At 36.3% G+C, this 14,345-nt stretch overlaps 1 protein-coding gene across 3 annotated transcripts in view; it reads left to right on the forward strand.

The window, feature by feature from the left end:
• pde8b (phosphodiesterase 8B) overlaps nucleotides 1–14,345 on the forward strand; it is a 50,087-nt gene that overhangs the window by 20,824 nt on the left and 14,918 nt on the right. For all 3 annotated transcript variants that reach the window (XM_079586306.1, XM_079586307.1, XM_079586308.1), the window contains exons 3-13: nucleotides 3,920–4,110; nucleotides 5,221–5,280; nucleotides 5,375–5,432; nucleotides 7,605–7,693; nucleotides 7,782–7,860; nucleotides 8,118–8,258; nucleotides 8,415–8,503; nucleotides 8,867–8,921; nucleotides 12,203–12,254; nucleotides 13,583–13,660; nucleotides 13,997–14,073. In XM_079586306.1, coding sequence (XP_079442432.1) covers nucleotides 3,920–4,110; nucleotides 5,221–5,280; nucleotides 5,375–5,432; nucleotides 7,605–7,693; nucleotides 7,782–7,860; nucleotides 8,118–8,258; nucleotides 8,415–8,503; nucleotides 8,867–8,921; nucleotides 12,203–12,254; nucleotides 13,583–13,660; nucleotides 13,997–14,073 — 969 coding nt within the window. The remainder of the gene's footprint in view (nucleotides 1–3,919; nucleotides 4,111–5,220; nucleotides 5,281–5,374; nucleotides 5,433–7,604; nucleotides 7,694–7,781; nucleotides 7,861–8,117; nucleotides 8,259–8,414; nucleotides 8,504–8,866; nucleotides 8,922–12,202; nucleotides 12,255–13,582; nucleotides 13,661–13,996; nucleotides 14,074–14,345) is intronic.

Here is a 14,345-nt window from a genome sequence, read left to right on the forward strand (position 1 = left end):
TTTTGTGAATAAGTCGTGTTCTGTAGACACACGAAACAATAATTTAGGGTGCAGCTGAAATGCAGTTGTCACATCTGGAACTTTACAGTGTAGTGTGCCTGTGGCCATAGTTGCCATGACACTGTGACATCATAGTGCATCACTGCAGGGCTCTTTGTGGTGATGTGTACATGCTATGGAGCGATAGAATGTTCTGTGACATCATAATGCAGTCATTTCTGCATTGTCCTGTTTCCAACTAGTGAGTGAGGGCACCAAAGGCCTCTTAACATGGGCTCATGACCTCTGGGATAATCTTGAGATGTCTCAGAGGATTGACAGAGAGATTATCCTGTGTGTGTGTGTGTGTGTGTGTGTGTGTGTGTGTGTGTGTGTGTGTGTGTGTGTGTGTGTGTGTGTGTGTGTGTGTGTGTGTGTGTGTGCGTGTGCGTGTGCGTGCGCGTTTGCATGTGTGTTTGCATGTGTGTGTATTAGTGAGTGGTATTAGTGGGAATTATGGTTAACTAAAAGTGGAACTACTGTAAAAAGAGAAAGTGTGTGTAATGTTAACCCAATGACCTAATAAATTGAGGCTGTTTATGTAACCTGTTTATGTAAAGTCAGAATCAGCTGATGTTCTGTGGAAATCAAGCAAGATTGATTTTACTAATTAATCACCTGTCGTTTTTTTAGGGTCTTTTGAAATTAAATTGACTTTAAAAAGGAATCCAGACAGTTACACACTGTATAAGTTCCAGTGTTATTTTAGTATCGTTGATATACCATTATAGTTTTTGTTAATATTTAGAATTTTATTTTATTTTAATATTTTCTGTTTTTAGTTAAGAATTAGTCATTTTGATTCGTTTTTTTATATGGATATATATAGTTTTTATGAATTGTATTTATTAGTTTTGCTTAATTTAGTGTCAGTTAAAACTAAATGAAAATGAGAAATTAAACCTGAAATTAAAACATATTTAAAATATGTAAATAACCTATCTGTAATGCCCCTCAAATTCACTCTAGTGATGTGGAAACTTCTCTCTTCTGTATTTTAGAAAGCATTCTTGGTGCAGATATACAGCAGGGTCACCAAATCCACCAAGCCAGTATAACACTCTATTTCATTATTTCACTATTTCTAGTGAGGCTTAATCTGCTCTATTTCATACACCAAATAGCATTTTAATTTGATTTGAGCAGTTGCACACACTGTATACAGAAGATTTACCAAATCCGACAACACAGCGTTACAGGTTACAGAAATTTGTTACTTATTTTGGTGTAAGATCTCATGTAAGAAGTAAAATTTTATTTATATTTCGATTATATAAAAAAAAAAAAAATTTGAAAAGAAACAAAACAGAAAAGATGAGATAAGATGCGTTATTTAAACCGGGGACACACTTAACAACTGTAAGGCTGATTATGAATGTAATTTCATTTGATACTTGGCTGATCATGCCCAGACTCGCAGAGTCTGTGTTTAAAATCTGCTCCAGTCATTGGAAACAGTCTGTAAGTGTGTTCAGTTCAGTCTTAGAATGTTTCATCTAGTTGTTAAGTGTGTCCCCGGCATTAGAAAAGAGCATATGGCAAACGTGGTGTTAGTGAGACCGACGGTTAAGTAGAGATGCACTGAAAGATGTTTGAGTTATATACATTGCAAAGCAAACTCTTCTCATCCAAGACCCATGACTGGATCAATTTTCTGTCTAATACAATTATTTGAGTAGTGTCAATTTAAATAAAAGGTGGAGTGTGTATATGCCTACCTTCACACTGTGGTTTTGGGGATTTACAACTGCATTTACTTACAGGTGTGAGTCTCAAAATGTCCCGTTCAGACAGCAACTTAAATTAGCATCTCGAATGTTGTCTGTATGAACGTGCAAGAGGAGTCAAGCCCGTATTCATAGCTACAGTGACCAAAGGAACATAAAAGATGGCGACATCCATAAAACTGTAAAGTCTTATCACTTTTGGCATGGCAATAGGGCTTTATCACACTTCCACGTACGAAAAGCGGAAGCTTCAATTACAAGCGTAAAAAATAGCACATAGCACCGGATTGTTGTGATTTATTTATTTCAAATTCAGCACAGATACTTCTTCTAAAGACACCAGCCTCCGTTCATTAATTGAGTATTGTGAAACAAAGAAAAAAGGTGTCATAATATTCCGATTGCATATTCCGTGATTTAAAGGGGAGCGCGCAAGCCATACTGTACGTGTATGCGCAATACTTCAGTCTGATCACCTTATTTTATTGCAGAACTGCAAGAAGTTATTATAGAAGTTTTGGGGGGATTCAATTAAAAGGTTTGGGGGGAACTTGATGTGTTAAACAATAATGTTCACATTTTTTCATGCACTACGATGCAATTATCAATAATTAGATCAAATTGAAGTTGTTTAAATAAAGGAATATTTCCAGCATATAGATGATTATTTAAAAAAAAAACTGTTTTGATCATCGTTAACGAGTCATATCCTCTGTTTGAGTGCAATGTTTGGATAGCATTATACTGTAGATAATAATGGGTGGTGGGGATATAATGCAAAATTAAACAAGATCAGTCATTAAATCAGTCCAGTATACCTCTGTCAGTAACTTGAGCTGCGTTAATCTCATGTCTAGCAACACCGGCAGCGCTGACAATCGCATCTCTCAGATAAAGTTTATTGTTAAGTTCAACTAAATTAGTTTAATTTTCTTCTCAAAACTGGCATCCTTCTATTGACAATAATGCTAATCGGAGCAGAATGTGACGACACGATGACTATGATAAAGGCCTATAGTGTAATCGAGCCGCCAGTTCATTCGTCAAATCTTCATTAAACGACAGCAGCTTATATATGTAATATGTGGATTGAGAGCTGAGCATTTCAGTCGTGCGGTACGTAGCCCACAAAACTGATGCCAAAGCAGAGCTCTGATGGAGAACAGTGACTGGATCTAAAACCTTCAGATGACACATAGCTCATACCATCGCTGTAAGTTACCGAAAGCGAAGTCACACAGGACAACCCACAACACACGGTAGACACGTGGTCACGTGACAGACAGCTAGTTGTCCAGTCCGGTTCTGTTCACACAGCGCGGGTTTTACCAGAATGTAGTTGAGAGTCCTGAAAATGTATGGGTGTGAGTTTGGATATAGAATGTGGTTGTCACTGTCGTAAATAACCGAACCGAATGTAATAGAATGGGATAGTTCACCCAAAAATGAAAACCTGTATGAGAAATCCAAACCTGTATGAGTTTTTTGTTCTGCTGAACACAAAAGAAGATATTTTGAAGAATGCTGGTAATCAAACAGTTTACTATAACCATTGACTTCCATAGTAGGAAACAAAAAATACTATGGATGTCAATGGCTACTGTCAACTGTTTGATTACCAGCATTCTTCAAAATATCTTATTTTGTGTTCAGCAGAACAAAGAAACTCATACAGGTTTGAAACAACATAAGGATGAGTAAATAATGACAAAATTATCCCTTTAACTGTGACAGGATGATTGACAGACCAATTTATGGTGACAGAAAGCATGTAAACAATGTGAGAGAATGCAATTTTTTGACATGGTAGTATGTCCCAAAGCTTGCCTATTCTTCTACTACACACTTTTTCTTCACAAAAAGAGTATATACTTGTAGGGCATAGCATAAGTAGGTGAATTGGGACGCGGCAATAGTGTGTGTGTGGGTGAGGTCACTTCGCCCCCTGTAGGTGCACATGCGACGCTGCACGCCGGGCCTCCAGAGTGAGGTAGCGGCGACAGAGGCGTCCTGAACGACCTGGGCCATGTGGAATTTCACATCGCAGCTCCATGGTTACACAACGCTCAACAGGATGAAAGACTGTTGACCTTTCACATGCAACCAACAACAGCACCTCTCTCTCTCTCTTTCTCTCCGTCTCTCTCGCTCAGGTGTTACTGGTCTTCGCTAAAGAGGACAGTCAGAGCGATGCTTTCTGGTGGGCGTGTGAGCGTGCGGGGTTCAGGTGTAACATCGCACGGACACCTGAGTCTGCGGTGGAGTGTTTCTTGGATAAACACCACGAGATCGTCATCATTGATGGGCGGCACTCACGGTACTTTGAGGCTGATGCCGTCTGCAGGTGGGTCCAACAAACCATCCATCATCTCTCTCACGCTCAGTTTTGTTCATCTCTTTTACACGTTTACATAGACATTTCTGCTCAGAGACATTTTTATTAATTTATGTATATTTCGGTTATAATGTACATTTTGCTTACACTACTGTTCAAAAGTTTGGGGTCAATATGATTATTTTTTTCTAAGAAATTAATACTTTTATTCAGCAAGAATGCATTAAATTGATCAAAAGTTACAGTAAAGACATTTACAATGTTATAAAATATTGTTTTCAAATGCTGTTATTTTGAACTTTCTATTCATCTAATAATTTATTATGGTTTCCACAAAAAAATATAAAGCAGCACAACTGTTGATAATCATTTTTAATAATTATTGATAATAATAATAAACAACATTGAGGAAAAAATCAGCATATAAATCATTTCAAATCAGCATATTAGAGTGATTTCTGAAAGATCATGTGACACTGAAGACTGGAGTAATGATCCTGAAAATTCTGCTTTTCCATCACAAGAATAAATGGATTTTTTTTAATATATTTAAATAATAAATAGCTCTTTTAAATTGTAATAATATTTCACAATTTTACTGTTTTTACTGTATTTTTGATCAAATAAATGCTGCCTTTATAAGCTTAAAGAAACTTACAAAAACTTTTACAAATCTTACAGACCCCAGATTTTTTAACGGTTGTGTGTGAGAAAATTGGGCTGCAACGACATGCTTTTGCTTCACAAAAAAAAAATCGGTTTATTAGATTCAATTATTTGTGAATCTTTAAGAACTCTTTAAGACCAGTTACAGGTTGCCCAGCAGAGTGTCTGAATTTGATTGGTGGCGGGTGTGTATTCCTGCACAGAGGTTTAAATGCATCTGCACACACACACACACACACACTCACACATTCAAAGCTGGCAACTCTCTACCAAATCTAGTTGTTGCCAAATCACTTTTTTTCTCAGTGGACGTCTGAGTGTGTGAGGGAGTCTTTTGGAGTTGTGTGTGTGCAAGAGAACTGTGTGCAAGATGCTTGATTTCACTGTTGTATTAGTCATGATGGAATCAGAAAATATAAAAATTATTGTATTATCGTGTGTGTTTTTAAACAGGATGATCCGAGCGGCTAAACCTTCTGAACACACTGTTATTTTGGCAGTGATGCCACAAATGTAAGGTTTACCTCAGAACACTATTGGATCTATTATCCATGTGTTACAGATGTCTATCATGTTCCTCCTACTGATCTTTCTCTCTCTCACGCAGTCCCTCAGATCAGGAGGAACCATCTGTCCTTCCTCTTCTCTCTGCTGGCTTCTCCAGAGTGAGTATTTTACTCTAAAGAAGGCGGAGCCTCAGAGCACATCTACCAATTACATAATCGCCATGGACAAATGTTAGTTCGATCTCGAAACTAACTTAATTTTGTTCGAAATTATGTCACACCAGTTTGTTCTTCGGTTTCGGTTGAAGTATGTCGGGGCATATAGAAGTATATCTCTTCTACATGGGCGGGACAAACAGGGGGCGGGGCTGAACATTCATGTCCTGTTAAGGCTTATATGTACAAAACAGTCTTAAAAGGACTCATGAGTTTAATATCAGTTACATTTTATCAGCAGCATTTTTACTGTTGATTATCACATTTTTTTTATATTTTTTTTATAAAAAAATATAAAAATAAATGATTTGAACTGTGAAAGCTCAGACAAAGTTATTAAAGGGATAGTTCAACAAAAAAAATTAATTCTGTCATTAATTACTCCCCATCATGTCGTTCCAAACCCGTAAGACTTTCGTTCATCTTTGGAACACAAATGAAGATCTTTCTGATGGAATCTGAGAGATTTCTGTCCCTACATTTGACAGATATGCAACTACCACTTTGATGCTTCATAAAGTTCATAAAGAGATTGCACTAATCCATATGAATTAAGCGGTTTAGTCCAAATTTTCTGAAGAGACACAATCACTTTATTTGATGAACAGATTTAATTTAGGCTTTTATTCACATATAAACATTAATCAACACACACATCAGGTGTGGTAAACGGAAGCTCAAGCATGTTGTTTGACGTGCAAGAACCAATGAGGTTAATTCTCGTGTTACGGCGCACGTTTGAGCTTCTGCAAGAACCAATGAGGTTAATTCTCGCGTTACGGCGCACGTTTGAGCTTCTGCAAGAACCAATGAGGTTCATTCTCGCGTTACGCCGCACGTTTGAGCTTCTGCAAGAACCAATGAGGTTCATTCTCGCGTTACGCCGCACGTTTGAGCTTCTGCAAGAACCAATGAGGTTCATTCTCGCGTTACGCCGCACGTTTGAGCTTCTGCAAGAACCAATGAGGTTCATTCTCGCTTTACGCCGCACGTTTGAGCTTCTGCAAGAACCAATGAGGTTCATCTCGCGTTACGCAGCACGTTTGAGCTTCAGCAAGAACCAATGAGGTTCATTCTCGTGTTACGCATCACGTTTGAGCTTCAGCAAGAACCAATGAGGTTCATCTCGCGTTACGCAGCACGTTTGAGCTTCAGCAAGAACCAATGAGGTTCATTCTCGTGTTACACAGCACGTTTGAGCTTCTGCAAGAACCAATGAGGTTCATTCTCGTGTTACACAGCACGTTTGAGCTTCTGCAAGAACCAATGAGGTTCATTCTCGTGTTACGCCGCACGTTTGAGCTTCTGCAAGAACCAATGAGGTTCATTCTCGTGTTATGCAGCACGTTTGAGCTTCAGCAAGAACCAATGAGGTTCAGTCTCGCGTTACGCAGCACGTTTGAGCTTCAGCAAGAACCAATGAGGTTCAGTCTCGCGTTACGCCGCACGTTAGAGCTTCAGCAAGAACCAATGAGGTTCATTCTCGCGTTACGCAATACCTTTGAGCTTCTGCAAGAGATTTGTTCTTGTGCGTCAAGCAGATTCGATTGAGCTTCTGTTTATGTTCACCGATCAATTTTTATATGTAAATAAAAGCCTAAATTCAATCTGTTCATTGTATAAAGCGATCAAGTCTCTTCAGAAAATGTGGACTAAACCGCTAAATTCATATGGATTCGTTTTTTTTTACGATCTCTTTATGAACTTTTTGATGCATCAAAGTGGTACTTACGCAGCTGTCAATAGAGGGACAGAAATCTCAGATTAAATCAAAAAGATCTTCATTTGTGTTCTGAAGATGAACGGAAGTCTTGCGGTTTGGAACGTCATGAGGGTGAGTAATAATTAATGAAAGAATTTTTATTATTGGGTGAACTTTAAGTAATTCTATTACACTCATAAGTAGCAATGCATTTCAACATTCATCTCAGTTCAGTGTCCCATAGACTTCCCAGATGTTCCTCAATATAAATACCCAGAGCAGATAAGTTTGTTTACTGATCCCAGACGGAAAATCTTGACTCAACTTTAGCAGGCAGTAGAAAATAGGACAGCATGCATACTGTATGATGGTGCTGTATGAGACCATGAGCTACATGCCCGTCTCTATTTCAGAGGTACCTGGAGAACAGCAGTGTTTCGGCCTGCTATAATGAGTTAATCCAGTTAGAACATGGAGAGGTTCGGGCTCAGTTCAAACTGAGGTATGTCTCAAGCATGAGCTTCAATTCCAGAACTAAAGAAGCTGGTTTAAAACATATATAATATTTGTTTGTGTTTCTGTTGTTGCAGGGCTTGTAACTCTGTGTTTACCGCGTTAGAACAGTGTCAGGAAGCCGTGGAGATCAGCAGTGAAGATCATGTCATTCAAGTGAGTTTTGGTATCCAAACAGATCATCCCACAGGGCTTTGGTCACATTTTAGCAGGCTCTTTTTGTTCAAATCAACATCCTTACAAGGACCGCCCTCTGGAGCAAATCCAGTAGAGTTAGAGAACAGTGAATGGCCTCAAACTAAAGTGAACCCAAGTCATTTTTGACAGCAAGATTTTCATGTATTTGATTTTGATGTTTTGTAAATCCAAAATGATTTAGTGTAAGGTTGTAACAATCTTCTGTGTATTTTTAGTATGTAAATCCAGCGTTTGAAAAGATGATGGGCTATCACAAAGGTGAGGTGATTGGTAAAGAGTTGACTGAACTACCTAAGAGTGACAAGAACAGCGCTGACCTGCTGGACACCATCAACACCTGCATCAAGAAAGGAAAGGTCAGCCGGCCAAAGCACATTGGTTTATGGGGGTCATAATATTAGATCATATTTGACTTTAGCAATGTGCAACATTTTATAACCCTTACAATACTTATCATGTATTCAATTATTAGCTGATTTTTTTTTAATGTATGTTTGTATTTGCTTGCTTAGGAATGGCAGGGGATCTATTTCTCAAGGAGGAAGTCAGGGGACAGTATTCAGCAATATGTCAGAATCACTCCTGTGATTGGCCAGGGAGGGTAAGTCACATGATCATAAAAAAGTTATATACAAATTTTAATTAATTATAATTTATAATATTTAATTTAAATTAAATGTTATATTTTGTCATTTAATTGAAAATTAATATTTGGTAATAAATGAATATAAAAAATAATTGTATTTAAAAAAAGAATGATAGTACAAAAAAAATATATATAATATATAATCAAATTTTTTTTTTTATTAATTAAATTATTTAGATATTTTGTTTTTATAAATTAAATATGTAATATTATAAATTATATATTATTTTTATGTTCTAAATAAATGGTAGATGGCAGCAATAAAGGTATGCACAAATCAGTTCAAATAAATAAGTCACTTGTTTCCTTATCTTCTAGAAAAATTCGCCATTTTGTGTCCATCAAGAGGCCTTACAGTGACAACCACAGACAGGTACATTACTTATCTACTTTCCCATGTGCTATTTTCTTTAAGATTCCTATTAATCAGTGAGTAGGCTATTCAATAAATATTGACCAAGCTATAAATTGAGCTCCCAAATTAGCATCAAAACTTTAAGTGTGCAAGGCTCATGGAAACGGCAGTGGGCAGAAATGTTAGCTACGCTAAACCATCCATCCTGACAGACCAGTGTCAGAGAGCCAGACGGGCGTCAGGGTTATTAATAACCCTCCACAGGCTCAAGTCTAAACCCTGCTGTTAGTTCTAGCATTAGGTGGAGCTGCTGATCAGAAAGGCCCGTGAGAAACAGACACACTGACGCGTGTGTGAAATAGCTGTAGCTTTACTCACTGGTGTTAGTATTACCATTCACACACTCACTCGCGTCTGTGTCTGTTACAAGCCTTACAAAAATCTACCATGGTAACTAACCCTAGTTTCTGTCAAAATGCAGTGGATAGTAGACTAGACTAGAACCAAATCTTTATTGCCATCCAACTGGGTCAGCGGAAGCTTTTGCTAAGTAGCTTTCATGAGGCATTTAGCAAGTGTTTTTGTTATTCAACAAAAACATCTGAACTTCCTTAACACAAGATACATTGATTTAAAAAGCAAAACTAATATGGCTTGTTTTCAGAGAATATCATTTGAATTTATTTATTTTTCTTTCTTTTTTTATAGTAAGCATAAACCCCACACAATTTTTTTGAAAATTATATATATTTTATTTTATTTTTTTTTGGCCCACCACCACCCCCCCTCTTAGGAGGACAACTTTATTTTTAATACAGCAAACTGTATACACAATATATTATAATACAGACAATACATGTATATACGGTCCATTAAATTGAAAATTATATTTAAACAAGGAAAAACAATATCTACACTACCGTTCAAACAGTTTAGGGTCAGTGCATTTTTAAAGGAAATTAATACTTTTATTCATCAAGGATACGTTAAATTGATCAAATGTCACAATAGATTTCTGTCAAATAAATGTTTGTTCTGTTCTTTTCAACTTTCCATTCATCAAAGAATCCTGAAAAAACATTATCAGTTTCCATGAAAATATTAAGCAGCGCAACTGTTTTCAACATTAATAATAAGAAGAAATGTTTTTTGAACAGCAAATCATCATATTAGAGTGATTTCTGAAAGATCATGTGACACTTAAGACTGTAAAGTTGAAAAATTCTACTTTACATCACAGGAATATATTACATTTTTAAATATATTTAAATAGAAAACAGTTATTTTAAATTGTAATAATATTTCACACTATTACTGTATTTTTAATCAAATAAATGAGTCTTCGGTGAGCATATTTAAAAAATATATCTTATTGACCACATTTTTTAATGGTATTCTCTGAAAACAAGTTTTAATATCGGCACGTTTTCTCAGATATTTTTCTTAGATATTTTAACTGGAAAACATGACAGATATTAAGAAATGAATGAAATTAAATGCGCATTACGAAGTTCCTCTGAATGAAAGTAATATAGTAATTATCAGAGGGCATGTAGTAAATCTTCTCCTGTGGTGTTTGTCATGAAACCTGTGGTCTCGGTTAATCAGATTTTGTGACCTCATCCTTCAGGACGATGTAACTAGGCTCTTTAATCCTCTTACCTAGATGGCATCTATTTTTGAGTGTGTGTGTTTGTGCACATATATGAGTGTGAAAGTATATGCAATATAGCCATATTCTATTTCTGCCAATAGCATGTAACTTTTACTAAAGCGCAACCATCACACTGCATAGATTCATTTTTGGCAGTGCTCTCTAATCTCTAACCTAAGACTGAAAATCCTGTTTCTTTCATTCAAAACTTGATCATGTTAAAAGGATTAAATGGATTGCAGCGGGTAGGATTTCCACCTAGGTGAACTCAACAAATGCTTAACCCAAGTTCTGATCAGCCACAAACCAGACATTGTGATAAATCCTCTGTTCAATGTTTATCTGAGTCTCTATCCTAACTAGCCACAACAAACGACGGGCAACAAGACATTTTGTTAGATGCTTGGTTTTCAGTCACAATGAGTGATTAAACATGAATTGCTGTGATTTTTATTGTGAAAGTATTTATTAGTATTTTTATTCATATTTACACTACCATTCAAAAGAGTCAGATTTATAATGTTTTTGAAAGAAGTCTCTTATGCTCACCAAGGCTAAAATACAGTAAAAAAGTTATATTGTGAAATATTATTACAATTTAAAATAACTGCTTTGTATTTAATGTAAGTTAAAATAATTTATTATTGCAATGACAGCTGAATTGTCAGCATCATTACTCCAGTCTTCAGTGTCACATGATCCTTCAGAAATCATTCTAATATGCTGATTTGATGCTCGAAAAACATTTCTTATTCTTATTATCAATGTTGGAAAGAGTTGTGCTGCTTCATATTTTTGTGGAAACTGGGACAAACTTTTTTTCAGGATTATTTGATGAATAGAATTAATTTGTAACAGTATAAATGTCGTTACTGTCACTTTTAGTCAATTTAAGGCATCTTTGCTAAATAAAAGTGTTAATAAAAAAAATCTTACTGACTTAAAACTTTTTAATGGTATTTATATTTAATCAAACGTAAAAAAATATATATTTAATTTAATATTATATTTGATAATATTTAATGTATTCATATTTATGTTAATATTTCACTTTTTATATAAAAGACTTTCTTCAATAGCATTTCTATTTTTGCGATAGTATTGAAATTAGTATCAAGACTGGTATTGGTATGGGGGCTACTAAGGTGCTTTCACATCTGTAGTTCGGCTGCTTTGGGCCGGACCAAGGGCGAAATATTATACTTTGTAGCATTTTCAGGCGTTTGGTTCCTTTTCACACCACACTGTTTGCTCTGGTCCGAATCAGTTGATTAAACGAACCAAAATGCAGTCACGTGACAACATCCACATCACTCGTTAGCCAGATGTGTCTTGAACGTATTTCCATAACTGCCCTTCGATTGGTCAGAATTAACGTGCGGGAAAATATGGTCATCAGACCAAATTTCTATGAGGCTCCGCACCTCCTCACAACTCAAGTTTATCTGTGAGCTGCCATGCTAAAAGTGCAAACTGTTAACAAACATTTGTCCTCATCCCATAATGCACAGCGCAGCTGACTACGGAAGCTGGTTTAGTCCATAAATGTGCAGTTCTTTGGCAGTTGGGTCTGTTCGAGGTCGGATCACGTTCTCACCACCGCGTGTGTGTGTGTGTGTGTGTGTGTGTGTGTGTGTTTTTGCAGGTTCATAAGTTGAGCAAAGAAGACAAAAGCTGTGTTGAAAACTCACAATCAGGTACAATACCAGACCGTCTCACTTTATCTGTTTGTTTCTTTGTTTACTGTTTGTGTTTGAATCCCTCATGCACGATTGGTTAATTAGCACACTGGAACCCATAACAGGTCTTTATTGATTTGGTTTGTATGACATGCTGTGAAGCAAACAAAAGCATGATTGAAAATGCACAGATCAATGCTGCATTGAGAAGTAGAGAGAAAAGATAGAGAGATAGGTCATGGTGCAGAATAGACAGATGGCTGCAGTGCACCCTGGGACTGTCAGACTGGTAAAATTAGCCATAATAATTTGCCTGCCAATGTATTTGCATGCATGTGCATATGTTACATGACACAATAAAAGTAACAGTGGTCACCATTTCACATCATTTGTGCTGTTTTCTAGGGCAAGAATCACTGTTATTATTGTTTATACAATAAAAAGAGAAATTAGTGTTCCTAGTTTCTTAAAGAGTGGTCCTTATACAAATGGGTTCATTTAAATAATTTAATTAAAAGTTAAATTAAAATTAACTATATACATTAAATGTAAAAAAAAGTATGTATATAAATCTCTCTCTCTCTCTGTGTATATATATACATTTTTATATTTAATTTATACATTTAATTGTATTAATAATTTTTATTTAATTTATTTTTCAAAAAAAGTCTTATAAGGCTGTAATGCATTCATAATTATTATTATTAATCATTAATCATTATTATTATAATATAGCAATGGTTTGAGCAACCACTAACCCTTTAATATTTAATTGTGGTGTGTCCCACACCGTTATTATTGCTTGAATATGAATTATACCTCAAATCTTTGCAACTTTTTGAGGAAAGGTGTGTTATCACTTTTCTAAGCAATCAGACTTAAAAATTTTGTTTTGCAGATTCCAACATACCAAAATATCAGAGTAAGCAATTACCTAGCAACCACCCAGATCACCATAGCAACCACTTGGTGACACCCTGCAGCCTTCTAGAAGACCTTATCAACTGTATAGCAATGCTATAAAACCACTCAACATCTTTACAACCACCTAATAGACCTTAGCAACTGCGTAACCTTGTCCTGGCAGCCACCCAACATGCGTTATATCAGCAGCTTTTTCATTCAACAAATTTGAGCATCTAGTCTTTTTTATTATTCTGAGAAAGCAAAGTGTGTCAGTTGCTTCATTAAATCACTGCTGTGCTTGTGATGATGTTAATCATAGTAATGATGATGATGATGATGAACGTAAAAAAATGGTGATGCTGGTTGGCTGTGTAAGAGATGATTAATGTAGTTATTTCTTTATGTACGTGCGCACTCATTCCTCTTTTGTATTTATTCAGAGTGCAATTCCTTACGTCACAAGGACCGGAGGAAAGAGTCTGTGGACGTCAGATCTATCAGCTCTCACAGCAGCGACGGTAAGAGAAAGAGAGGATGCGTTTCATCAGAATATACCATATATAAGGGAAAGCAAATCCCTTTAACGGTTTATAAGTAATTACGTAGAGAAATGGGTAAATAAGCCAGAGAAAACGTGAGATTGTGTGTGTGTGTGTGTGTGTGTGTGTGTGTGTGTGTGTGTGTGTGTGTGTGTGTGTGTGTGTGTGTGTGTGTGTGTGTGTGTGAGCTCTGGCTAAGAGGGGCTTTTTGTGACGTAGTTTGATGACATCAGCACACCCACAGTCTCTGCACTCTGACGCAGGCGATCTATTTAAAGAGCTCTTTTCTTCTCTCTCTCTCCTTCTCTCTTTCAGCTCCCAGTCTACAGAATCGCAGATATTCCTCAATGGCCCGAATCCACTCCATGACTATTGAGGCTCCGATCACTAAGGTAATTATTATACACACCTGAATACAAAAAGCCCATAAACCTTTATAACCCCCCATCATCACTAAAGATAACTACAACCACTTCTACACTCAGACCCTTATAGACCATTATAACCAGCTGCATTATTACAGAATCATCTGACAAGAAGTAGTACATCCAAAACTATAGTAATCAAAAAGCTGCTAAATTTGACTTTGGATAACAGGAAGAGGAATTTACTGAATTGCATTCACAGAAATTCTGGAAAAGTCTATCTATCTATCTATCTATCT

This window comes from Phoxinus phoxinus (genome assembly GCF_949152265.1).
Source record: "Phoxinus phoxinus genome assembly, chromosome: 17".
NCBI classification, from domain to species: Eukaryota; Metazoa; Chordata; class Actinopteri; order Cypriniformes; family Leuciscidae; genus Phoxinus; species Phoxinus phoxinus.